The 12,978-nt window shown below is 42.0% G+C and overlaps 1 protein-coding gene across 5 annotated transcripts; it reads right to left on the bottom strand.

The window, feature by feature from the left end:
• Positions 1–2,212: 2,212 nt before the first annotated feature.
• On the bottom strand, positions 2,213–12,978 carry LOC110502170 (caspase-8). Of its 5 annotated transcripts, none has more exons than XM_036959390.1 (13): positions 12,791–12,954; positions 11,607–11,890; positions 10,658–10,763; positions 10,379–10,514; positions 10,127–10,200; positions 9,964–10,009; positions 9,755–9,831; positions 7,592–7,652; positions 7,407–7,502; positions 6,430–6,518; positions 6,124–6,244; positions 3,826–4,342; positions 2,213–3,463 (listed from the first exon to the last, which is right to left on the bottom strand). In XM_036959390.1, exons 2-13 carry the CDS (start codon positions 11,885–11,887, stop codon positions 3,286–3,288), a joined length of 1,782 nt encoding a protein of 593 aa, XP_036815285.1. In that variant the 5' UTR covers positions 11,888–11,890; positions 12,791–12,954; the 3' UTR covers positions 2,213–3,285. The 5 variants fall into 5 exon arrangements, 4 of the variants coding, with proteins under 4 accessions (XP_036815285.1, XP_036815284.1, XP_036815286.1 ...); XM_036959389.1 differs by having other exon boundaries at positions 12,438–12,918; XM_036959391.1 differs by having other exon boundaries at positions 7,619–7,652; positions 12,438–12,917.

Genomic DNA, 12,978 nt, shown 5'->3' with positions numbered 1-12,978 from the left:
TCCTTCCTACTTATATTTTTGACTACTTCTAATTTTACTTCACTACATTCCCAATGATAAAATATACTTTATACTCCATAAATTTTCCCTGACATGCAAAAGTACTCCTTACATTTTGGGTGTCATTGTAGGCAACTGAGTTTCCCAAACTATGGAGACGTGAGAGTTTTTAAATTTCCCTTGCCCAATTCAGTATGTCACTCAAAGCACAAAACTCTTTCAAATACCATTGATATAGTTAAAAGGGGTAGTAACATTCCGTGCATAAAACCTGTTCTTGACCTATACATTTTGTGTATTTATTTAACCAGGCAAGTCAGTTAAGAACAAATTCTTATTAACAATGACGTCAATACCCCTGAAGATGCTGGACCAATTGTGGGACTCCCAATCACGGCCGGTTATGATACAGCCTGGAATCAAACCAAGGTCTGTAGTGACACCTCTATGACTGAGATGCAGTGCCTTAGACCACTGAGCCACTCGGGAGCCAATAGGCCTATACATGATTGGCCTATACATGCCTTTGTGTTCTCTAGGCAGGGGGTTTTGCAGGACATGCCAGAGCAGGTGGGGAAGCTGACTGTCCTCCTGGTGGATGAATGGCGGCCCCACCAGCACAGCTGCCGTGCGGTGCGATATCTAGATAGTTTCTCCAACATGGTCAGGTGAAGGGAACCTCTGTCTCTTTGTTAGGTCATCATGTCTCTGTTTCACAGCTGTTGGACGAGGCAGAGCTGAGTCCGGCAGCAGCTACAACCAACTGGAGATGGAGTGAATACTTTATGCCCCACTAATAGCAGAGGTGTACTTTGGAAGGAAGGGAAGTAGTGTGTTTTTTTAAAGTTTTTTTTTTACAGCACATCTAGGTTACACTACAAATGATCCAAAAATCTATGTATAGCTTTACCTGGACAACTTTGTTATTACATTGTTGTAGATCACTTTTATGTGGGACTATCAAATTGGAATAAGGTCCTTTGACATCAAGGTGATTCCTAGTGCCCACTTCCCTCTGATTACAGAATGCTGATGCAGCCCCTCAGATCTGAAATCAGTTCTTTGGTGACCCTCCACACCAAGGCTCTGGAGGGGGAGAGGGGCTGTGCAGAGGACAGACATGGTATGAAACAAGAAACAGCTGGTGGCTTCCTAACTAATACGTCAAACTGACCACTCTCACCGTTCAAACCCTCGCATCCCTGCTGGAGAAGGATAATGGCTTCCTCCACAGCTCGTACAAGGTGAATTAGCCACCTGTTGGGCACGTAGCACCAGTCAGAACTTGGTGTTTCACGTTTTGTGTTGTGAAAATGTACTGCAAATTAAGTTTGAATTATTGTGGTAATAAAAACATGTTTTTTTTTCTTCCCCTTGAGGTGATGCGTAGAGAACAGCTAGAAAGAGGAGCAGGAGAGGGATCCCATGATGCATTGTAAGGTTATTCAACTATTAAACCATTGAGGTTATTCACAGTTGGGAAAGTACAGTTATTATACAGTTCCGGAGTTTCAGTGTTGACATTTAAAAAAAAAAAAAAAAAATGTTATGTTTCTCAGCCCTGACAGCAAGTTGAACAAAAGTTATCAGGAAAAGGATAACCAAAGAATGGCCTTTGCTATAGAAATGGAAGACCTCCCCCGCCAGGTTTGAGGAGATCCAGGTCAGAGGAGTGTTCTTGCTACCAATTGTTAACCTGATTTTGACTTATAGGTGGTTTGGACAATAGGATAGTTTACCTCTGAAGTTACTGAGTGTGTGGGGCTTTCTAGGTCCTAGCTGGTGATCTGATAGAGGATGTAACCTTCAGTTTGTTGAGAACAGCTCTCCACCAGACACAACAGGAACTGGACATAGTTGTTACGATACTGGTATTCTATGTATCCTCTTCATACAGAGCAAGTGTCATTGGAGTCTCTGCTCAAACCTGGAGATTCAGCCATCATTAGCAGGTTTGAGCAATCTTCTTCTTGTGACAGACCTGTCATATGTCTGACTTTGAGAAAAACGCACACCGGCTTGGGCCAAGACGCATGTCACGCAAGAAGCAAGAGAGCCATAGTGCAACTCATGACCGCACCAATAAATGTTTGAGCGTCACTTTGTTTTATTCTTGATATGTCAAAGAATTGGTCTTAAATGTGTTGTATGACATGCCATGTTGTGCCAAGGAGTACACTGATGTGTTGTAACAGCAACCGCAACAAACTTATCAACATTGAATGAAAATTGCCTTTATTGATTTAGGAAGTCAACGTACAAGGGGATAAGAATTTTATAATATAGAAGAAAAAACAAAATGGTAAACAAGTTGCATGATAAATGCTCTTCAGTTATATTGTTATTGCTTCTCCTTTACACCATTTAAAAATACAATTTAAAGATGCAATATGCAGAAATCACTCTGCCATTTCCTGGTTGCTAAAATTCTAATAGTTCGCCTAATTTCAGTGTGACAAAACAAGCAAGTATAGTGTAGAGCATCATTGTACCATTTAAACTGCTGTGAAATATATTTCCATAACCAATAATATTGTATTTTCAGGTGTATGAAACTGTTGTACAAAACAGATGTAAACAAAAAAACTTTAAGTATAGAAATAGTCCACATAGAACCGATCTACTGCTTCGTAGACTTGCTTTCAATGAGAATGACAGACCTATAACTCAAATTTCATGTGACTTTGGCCAAAAGGTTTCATATTGAAGCATTAAAAACATTTCCTACAATTTTCTATTTACAGTTTAAAAAAATATATATTTCTACTGAATTTCATTTTTTATACAGTACCTGTCAAAAGTTTGGACACACCTACTCATGTGTGCAAAGCTGTCATCAAGGAAAAGGGTGGCTACTTTGAAGAATCTCAAATATATTTTGTTTTAACACTTTTTTTGGTTACTACATGATTCCATATATGTTATTTTAACAGTTTACAATGTAGAAAACAGTAAAAATAAAGAAAACCCTGGAATGACTTGGTGTGTCCAAACTTTTGACTGGTAGTGTAAATAAAACAGAGCGAGGTATAAAACGTAAACCTGCACCTTCTACCTGAGTGATCCCAGAGGGTGTATATATTGTTGGTGAGTCTACACATACAGTGTCTGAATCCATTCCTGATTTGGTGGGAAAGTATAAGGACCAGATTTAAACCCCTCTGCTCTAGTGCTCTCAAGCCAATATTTCTGGCTCATGTAGTCTGAGAGGAAAAGTCTCGGAGGAGGGTCTTTTGGGATGGGAAAGTATAAGGACCATATTTAAACCCCTCTTCTCTAGTGCTCTCAAGCCAATATTTCTGGCTCATGTAGTCTGGGAGGAGGGTCTTTTGGGATGGGAAAGACCAGCCTCTTCCTGAGTGAGTATGCAGGCTGGGGCATCTGCTTCCTGGTGCCATGGTTATCACTCTTACTGCTGACATCATCGTTTACCTTGGTCAGGATGGACAGCAAGTCATACCCACTGGACGGAGAAAGAACAATGAGAGGAAATTCAATCTGGTAATGATTTACCAACCATACGCTGACATCTGCATGTCACAGTCCAGTGTTTACTGATGTTTTCAAAGAGGATTTCAGAATGACACAATATAAAGAAACCAAGCACATCTGAGCACTAACCTGGGAGCCATGTTGATGAGGTTCTGGCACTAACCTGGGAGCCATGTTGATGAGGTTCTGGCACTAACCTGGAAACCAAGTTGATGAGGTTCTGGAACTAACCTGGAAACCAAGTTGATGAGGTTCTGGAACTAACCTGGGAACCATGTTGATGAGGTTCTGGAACTAACCTGGGAACCATGTTGATGAGGTTCTGGAACTAACCTGGGAACCATGTTGATGAGGTTCTGGCACAATGACTGGATGAACCAAGTGCCCTTACTTATGTCTCTGAAAGAGGCAAAGTGAGGGACAGTGGCCATGCCCAGAAGGAAGTCGGCATCAGAGGGAATGGAGTCTCTGGGTACCACTGCATCAGTGCAGATAGAGCTGGTGATAGTAGAGCCATCAGCGCCTGGGCAATCGGACTGAATGAATACTGGCTGTTGTTCCTCGATGCCCTGACAGGCCTGGATAAAGAACAGCTTGGGCTTTCCCCTCAGTGAGCTGCACTCCAGTCCAGAGAAGGGCTCTGTGAGCTCCCTGACTCTGACCTTCAGCCCGTCCACCCCATAAACACCTCCCTCCAGCCCGTGGCTCAGAACGCAGCACACCAGGCAGTCCATCTGGCTGTGGTCACGGCTGCGGAGCTCCTCAACTCGAGACAGTAACTGCTCCCGGCTGCAGTCTGGCTCAATCTGCGTCTCAAAGCCCAGCCACTCAAACACACTCACCAAACTGCCTGAGACACAAACACATGGAGGTACATGGGGATTGTGATTTAGGCCTGGTCCTACAAAACCAAACGACTTACAAGTATTTCACTATTTCAAGAATAACATGTACAGTTGAAGTCGGAAGTTTACATACACCTTAGCCAATTTACATTCAAACTCAGTTTTTCACAATTCCTGACATTTAATCCTAGTAAAAATTCCCTGTTTTAGGTCAGTTAGGATCACTTTATTTTAAGAATGTGAAATGTCAGAATAATAGTAGAGAGAATGATTTATTTCAGCTTTTATTTATTTCATCACATTCCCAGTAGGTTAGAAGTTTACATACACTCAATAAGTATTTGGTAGCATTGCCTTTAAATTGTTTAACTTGGGTCAAACATTTTGGGTAGCCTTCCACAAGCTTCCCACAATAAGTTGGGTGAATTTTGGCCCATTCCTCCTGACAGAGCTGGTGTAACTGAGTCAGGTTGGTAGGCCTCCTTGCTCGCACACGTTTTTTTCAGTTCTGCCCACACATTTTCCACGGGATTGAGGTCAGGGCTTTGTGATGGCCACTCCAATACCTTGACTTTGTTGTCCTTAAGCCATTTTGCCACAACTTTGGAAGTATGCTCAGGGTCATTGTCCATTTGGAAGACCCATTTGCGACCAAGCTTTAACCTCCTGAATGATGTCTTGAGATGTTGCTTCAATATATCCACATTATTTTCCTTCCTCATAATGACATCTATTTTGTGAAGTGCAACAGTCCCTCCTGCAACAAAGCAGCCTGACAACATGATGCTGCCACCCCCGTGCTTCACAGTTGGGATGTTCTTTGGCTTGCAAGCCTCCCCCTTTTTCCTCCAAACATAACGATGGTCATTATGGCCAAACAGTTCTATTTTAGTTTCATCAGACCAGATGAAACTAAAACTACTACTTTTCTCCAAAAAGTAAGATATTTGTCCGCATCTGCAGTTGCAAACCGTAGTCTGGCTTTTTTATGGCGGTTTTGGAGCAGTGGCTTCTTCCTTGCTGGGCGGCCTTTCAGGTTATGTCGATATAGGCCTTGTTTTACTGTGGATATAGATACTTTTGTACCCGTTTCCTCCAGCATCTTCACAATGTCCTTTGTTGTTGTTCTGGGGTTGATTTGCACTTTTCGTACCAAAGTACGTTCATCTCTAGGAGACAGAATGCGTCTCCTTCCTGAGCGGTATGACGGCTGCGTGGTCCCATGGTGTTTATACTTGCGTACTATTGTTTGTACAGATGAACGTGGTACCTTCAGGCATTTGGAAATTGCTCTTAAGAATGAAAAAGACTTGTGGAGGTCTTCAATTTTTTTCTGAGGTCTTGGCCGATTTCTTTTGATTTTCCCATGATGTCAAACAAAGAGGCACTGAGTTTGAAGTTAGGCCTTGAAATACATCCACAGGTACACCTCCAATTGACTCAAATGATGTCAATTAGCCTATCAGAAGCTTCTAAAGCCATGATGTCATTTTCTGGAATTTTCCAAGCTGTTTAAAGGCACAGTCAACTTAGTGTATGTTAACTTCTGACCCACTGGAATTGTGATACAGTGAATTATAAGTGAAATAATCTGTCCGTAAACAATTTTTTGAAAAATTACTTGTGTAATGCACAAAGTAGATGTCCTAACCAACTTGCCAAAACTCTAATTTGTTAACAAGATATTTGTGGAGTGGTTGAAAAACGAGTTTTAATAACTCCAACCTAAGCGTTCTGACTTCAACTGTAACAAATATCTACTATAATATATTTACAAATATCTTACTTTCATCAACCTGTGTTCCCTCTCTATTGTTTAGGGGTTTTGGAGAATTTCTGAAGTTGTAGTTGTTAATTATCAGACAGTAACCTCTCTTTCTTCCTGTCATAGCATATTCTCCCACTTCCTACAGAAAGAAAACATGCATAAATAATTCATAAATCCAGTCAAAAGACAGCATCACCCATAATCCCCAAAACTGCTACTGTACTTCAAATAATCTATACAATACCCAGTCAGTTTTCAGTAAAAGCATGGACTGACAAGACTTTGTCAATGCTCATTTAAAAAAAGGTTAGTATCACGAGAGACCTCTTTTGTGGTGTTTCCTGGCTGACGATTTGCAGGGTCAAAGTTCTTATTGTGTCCACGTGAGGGTATGGATGAAACATGGTGGTTCTCTATGGGAGAGAAGACATGGATCAGGTAAGAATGAATCAATGATATGGCTAACATTTAACAGTGATGCCGATGAACCAACAGAGAGAGTAGAGGAGAGGGGACAGTCTACAGGCCCCTTTTGTATGCTGAACAAAAATATGAAATGCAAAAATGCAACAATTTAAACGATTTTACTGAGTTACAGTTCAGAAATATATTTATTAGGCCCTAAACTATGGATTTCACATGATTGGGCAGGGGCACAGCCAGGAGCCAGACCCACCCAAACAGAATGCGGTTTCCCCCACAAAAGGGCTTAATTAAAGGCAGAAATACTCCTCCGTTTCATCAGCTGTCCGGATGGCTGGTCTCAGATGCTGCCGCAGGTGAAGAAGCCGGATGTGGAGGTCCTGGGCTGATGTGGTCTGCGATTGTGAGGCTGGTTGAACGTACTGCCAAATTCTCTAAGATGGCATTAGAGGCGGCTTATGGTAGAGAAATGTACATTGAAATTCCCTGGCAACATCTCTGGTGGACATTCCTGCAGTCAGCATGCCAATTGCACGCTCCCTAAAAACTTGAGACATCTGTGGCATTGTGTTGTGTGACAAAACTTCACATTTTTAGAGTGGCATTTTATTGTCCCCAGCACAAGGTGCACCTGTACTTGCTGTTTAATCAGTTTATTGATATGCTGCACCTGTCAGGTGGATGGATTATTTTGGCAAAGGCTCACTAACAGGGATGTCAACAACTTTCTGCACAAAATTTGAGAGAAAAAAAGCTTTTTGTGTCTTTGGAACATTTCTGGGATCTTTTATTTTAGCTCATGAAACCAACACTTTACATGTTGCGTTTATATATATATTTTTCAGTATAGATTGGCATTCTAAATTATATGAACTGACCTTGGCTGAGAGCAGCATTGTTGTCCCCACTGGTACTTAGGAGACCCAGCCTATGTGAAAGTACTGCATCCGCTGTATCTGAGACCCTCCGAACATCTGGTGTGTGAGCAGACCAAGATGACACCACAAAGGTTTTGTGAGTTCTGCACTGTACTCCAACACAGAGAAAATGTGCTGAGCCACACCTTGTTCAGTGTGGCTCAGGGACTCACCCAGAGAGGTGTCAGCTGGATTCAGAGTGGACACCTGTGGAAGGAAGTAGAGGGAATAATTAGTGACTACACAGACATGAGGGATTGCCGTAGCCTCTGATGTAAAGACACGTGGTGTGTTCTGGTAGGTCCAATGCAGCATAAATAAGTGTGTCTCAAAACCTGAACTGAACATTAGACACCGACCTCAGCTGAAGGCTGTGAACCTGAACATTAGTCACTGACCTCAGCTGAAGGATGTGAACCTGAACATTAGACACTGACCTCAGTTGAAGGATGTGAACCTGAACATTAGACACTGACCTCAGCTGAAGGCTGTGAACCTGAACATTAGTCACTGACCTCAGCTGAAGGCTGTGAACCTGAACATTAGTCACTGACCTCAGCTGAAGGCTGTGAACCTGAACATTAGTCACTGACCTCAGCTGAAGGCTGTGAACCTGAACATTAGTCACTGACCTCAGCTGAAGGCTGTGAACCTGAACATTAGACATTGACCTCAGCTGAAGGCTGTGAACCTGAACATTAGACACTGACCTCAGTTGAAGGCTGTGAACCTGAACATTAGACACTGACCTCAGCTGAAGGCTGTGAACCTGAACATTAGACACTGACCTCAGTTGAAGGCTGTGAACCTGAACATTAGTCACTGACCTCAGCTGAAGGCTGTGAACCTGAACATTAGTCACTGACCTCAGCTGAAGGCTGTGAACCTGAACATTAGACACCGACCTCAGCTGAAGGCTGTGAACCTGAACATTAGTCACTGACCTCAGCTGAAGGCTGTGAACCTGAACATTAGACACTGACCTCAGCTGAAGGCTGTGAACCTGAACATTAGACACTGACCTCAGTTGAAGGATGTGAACCTGAACATTAGACACTGACCTCAGCTGAAGGCTGTGAACCTGAACATTAGACACTGACCTCAGTTGAAGGATGTGAACCTGAACATTAGACACTGACCTCAGCTGAAGGCTGTGAACCTGAACATTAGACACTGACCTCAGTTGAAGGCTGTGAACCTGAACATTAGACACTGACCTCAGCTGAAGGCTGTGAACCTGAACATTAGACACTGACCTCAGTTGAAGGCTGTGAACCTGAACATTAGACACTGACCTCAGCTGAAGGCTGTGAACCTGAACATTAGACACTGACCTCAGTTGAAGGATGTGAACCTGAACATTAGACACTGACCTCAGCTGAAGGCTGTGAACCTGAACATTAGACACTGACCTCAGCTGAAGGCTGTGAACCTGAACATTAGACACTGACCTCAGCTGAAGGCTGTGAACCTGAACATTAGACACTGACCCCAGTTGAAGGCTGTGAACCTGAACATTAGACACTGACCCCAGTTGAAGCCTGTGAACCTGAACATTAGACACTGACCTCAGCTGAAGGCTGTGAACCTGAACATTAGACACTGACCTCAGCTGAAGGCTGTGAACCTGAACATTAGTCACTGACCTCAGCTGAAGGCTGTGAACCTGAACATTAGACACTGACCTCAGCTGAAGGCTGTGAACCTGAACATTAGACACTGACCTCAGCTGAAGGCTGTGAACCTGAACATTAGACACTGACCCCAGTTGAAGGCTGTGAACCTGAACATTAGACACTGACCCCAGTTGAAGGCTGTGAACCTGAACATTAGACACTGACCTCAGTTGAAGGCTGTGAACCTGAACATTAGACACTGACCCCAGTTGAAGGCTGTGAACCTGAACATTAGTCACTGACCTCAGCTGAAGGCTGTGAACCTGAACATTAGGCACTGACCTCAGCTGAAGGCTGTGAACCTGAACATTAGTCACTGACCTCAGCTGAAGGCTGTGAACCTGAACATTAGGCACTGACCTCAGCTGAAGGCTGTGAACCTGAACATTAGTCACTGACCTCAGCTGAAGGCTGTGAACCTGAACATTAGACACTGACCTCAGCTGAAGGCTGTGAACCTGAACATTAGTCACTGACCTCAGCTGAAGGCTGTGAACCTGAACATTAGTCACTGACCTCAGCTGAAGGCTGTGAACCTGAACATTAGTCACTGACCTCAGCTGAAGGCTGTGAACCTGAACATTAGACACTGACCTCAGCTGAAGGCTGTGAACCTGAACATTAGTCACTGACCTCAGCTGAAGGCTGTGAAGCTGAAGAGAAGTACGAAGAGGGAAAGAACATCGTGTCAGAATGTCCACGTTGTTCGACTAAGACACACAACAGGAAAATAAATGGACGCATGTTTTAGCAAATTAAATAAAAGGTTCAATGAAAAATAAATAAAAGGTTTGATAACATATTGAAGAAGATTTGACATCTACTGTAGTCACAGTTCCTACCTGATAGTCCACATGACACAGGTCTCATTGGAAGCATGGAGACAGCCTGATGGAAAAGAATAGTCATGACATTCTGTGATGATAATCCAGACGGAAACTGAGAAATGTCCATAAGGACTGGTGGATATCAAGATAATGTAAGAAATAAAGCATTCTCTGTTACCTGGTTTTCTGGAAGACATGCAGAAGAAGACCTTGGTCTTAACAATCCCACCCCTGTTTTTTGGGTTACTGGCCCTGTTTGAATATAGTATTGCATAACACATCTGAGTCATACTACTGTGCAGTAGTCATACTACTGTGCTAAATCTGACAGGCATACACAGGCAATGAATAGGTTTGTTCAGCCAGTCAGTACTTTACTAGGGAAATGAATCTGTTAGTCACCCACAGAAACTGAAAGTGAAACACTTGCCCTGCTTTGTTTTAAACTGGTTGATTCTTGTTTTCAACATGGGGCAGACACTTCCAAACATACTTTCAACAATGTTTAGTTTTATGACGCTCAAAATATCAATTTTCTCCATTTCCAGGAATACTTGCAAGGTAGTCTGAAAGAATAGAGCAAAATGTGTAATGTCAGTTGGTCCTTCAAGATGAAGCATTCTTTCTACTCATATTTCACTAAATAATATAAGTTACTACCCTATTCTGGACAAACGTGTTGAATTTCAGACTGTTCTGACGTACTCACCACGTTGCCCTCCAGTTTCCTACGAGGGAGTATGTTAACCAATAGGAACTTAATCTCTCTCAACTCGTCTTCAGTGGTGTTCTCTGATAGGTCATACAGCAGTTTTCTGCAGATGGTGGATTACAATGACTCATACGCTTTTCAGAAAACATCCTATTACACTACATTATTCTGTATTTGGGGAAACAGTAACACAACAACATGAGTGTTTACATTTGTGTTATAAATGGCAACTTCTACTTATCGCTTATTCATTTGTGGGTAAAGCTGTTGTATGCAATTCAGATGTGGTAAATGAGGCCAATACAGTGGTGTAAAGTACTTAAGTAAAACATACTTTAAAGTACTGCTTAAGTCGTTTTTTTTTTTTGGGGGGGGGGTGTATCTGTACTTTACTATTTATATTTTTTGCCAACTTTTACTTTTACTTCATTTACATTCCTAAAAAAAATGATGTACTTTTTACTCCATACATTTTCCCTGACACCCAAAAGTACTCGTTACAATTTGAATGTTTAGCAGGACAGGAAAAACGTACTTAGCAAGAGAGCGTCCCTGGACATCCTTCCTGCCTCTGATCGGGCAAACTCACTAAACACAAATGCTTTGTTTTCAAATTATGTTTGAGTGTTGGAGTGTTTGAGTGTTTGAGTGTTGGAGTGTTGGAGTGTCCCCCTGGCTGTCAGAATGAATAACAATAAGGAAACGGTGCCGTCTGGTTTGCTTAATATAAGGAATTTGATGTATAGCATTTACTTTTACTCAAGTATGACAATTTAGTACTTTTTCTACCACTGTACTTAAGTACATTTAAAAGCAGATACTTTTAGACTTTTACTCAAGTCGTATTTTACTGAATTACTTTCACTTTTCACTTATTTAAGGTATCTTTACTTTTACTCGAGTGTGACAATTAAGTATTTTTTCTACCTCTGGCCTGTATATTCACCTATATGGAGAGATGAGGCTACTGGTTGTTGGAAGCTGGTTGTTGAGGCCAAGCTCTCGCATCAAGCTGTGGCGCTGGATGGTACATAATAAATCAGCAAGCAAGTAAGGCTGATCGGGGGTTAACAGTTCTTGGTCCGTCAGAAGAGAGAAGAGTTGACTTGCTGTGGGCACTGAGCTACAGTCTTTCTCAAGCAGATCTTTGCAAAGAAATGCAAGTGCTTGTACTTCTTCCCTGCTCAGGGCTTGTTCCACCTGCAACAGCAGCCTTTGGAAATCCATCTCCTGTCGCAAAACCAATATAATGAAAACAAACATGGATCACTATGTTTGATATTTATACTATAAATACATATTGTTAATTTACAATCTCAGCACATGGTAATAATATGTTGTCATTTAAAAATATCTATCAAGTGTGTCGTAAATATAGGCCTATGGATAGACCTCTTGAATAGTCTAGCAACTTTCAACCAGGGGCTGGAGACCCCTAGGTACCTCACTTTCAACCAGGGGGCTGGGTATGGGGGCAAAAATCACCTCACTCTATAGAAGAGCAGGTGCTAGTTAAGACATTTTGTCAAAGATTAGGCTCACATAATTCAATATAATTGTAATATATATATATATATATTTAAATATCCATATGTCTAATTGTTAGGCTAAACTATGTATGAGAATCCATGACAAGTATAAATTCATTCACCCATGGCTGTCCAATAAAAATGTGTTCACTGTACAGATAGACTATATAGTGTAGAATACCATGTTTACTGTTAATTCGAACAAATGTTCCACCCCCTTCCCCCAAAAATAAGGAAAAGTGGCCTACCATTAGGTAACCTGTGCGCTCGATGTTTTAAATGTGCGTCAGATATCTCACATCCACATAGGCCTGCCTATACGTTTAGAGGGGTAACAAAGTAGGCTACAGGAATATCAATGTTTTTCAACGATCCAGTATTCTTCACGATGACAACCACAAGTCATTTTAGTTGATCAACAACTTGAAGTCCTTCGGAATGTCAGGTACTGTAGGCTACAAAGTGGCCAGAACACAAGTACAGTACTCCCGCTTTCCTTACGCACATTTCCAAATAGAAAGGTAAATTTCTTGAAAAAAATGTGTGCGCTTGCTATCTTGGCTGTTTCAAACTCATCAAAGACACACCCTTGTCCACTTACCCTCCGCCTTATGCTTTGGGGGAATCCCAGCGGCAATATTTCGTTGTCGGTCCAAATGATTAGCTAAACAAGGGAAGTTTTCAACGTAAGCCCCTCAGCCCTAGTTTTTAATGGCGTTTGCGAGTGTACAATTATGTTAATTTCGGGACCTGAAACGCAGCCAAAAACCTCAAAGTCAACATACAAGT

Source organism: Oncorhynchus mykiss, chromosome 22, assembly GCF_013265735.2.
Source record: "Oncorhynchus mykiss isolate Arlee chromosome 22, USDA_OmykA_1.1, whole genome shotgun sequence".
NCBI classification, from domain to species: domain Eukaryota; kingdom Metazoa; phylum Chordata; class Actinopteri; order Salmoniformes; family Salmonidae; genus Oncorhynchus; species Oncorhynchus mykiss.
Note: the sequence above shows the minus strand (reverse complement) of the source record. Positions and strands in the feature narration are given on the sequence as shown.

Excerpts from the sequence above, each read along its gene's own strand:
- LOC110502170 (XM_036959389.1), bottom strand. Across the intron at positions 7,653-9,754 it reads CTTCACAGCCTTCAGCTGAG|GTGTCCACTCTGAATCCAGC; the intron begins GTCAGTGACTAA and ends TTCCTTCCACAG. Across the intron at positions 4,343-6,123 it reads GGGAACACAGGTTGATGAAA|GCAGTTTGGTGAGTGTGTTT; the intron begins GTAAGATATTTG and ends TTTGTGTCTCAG.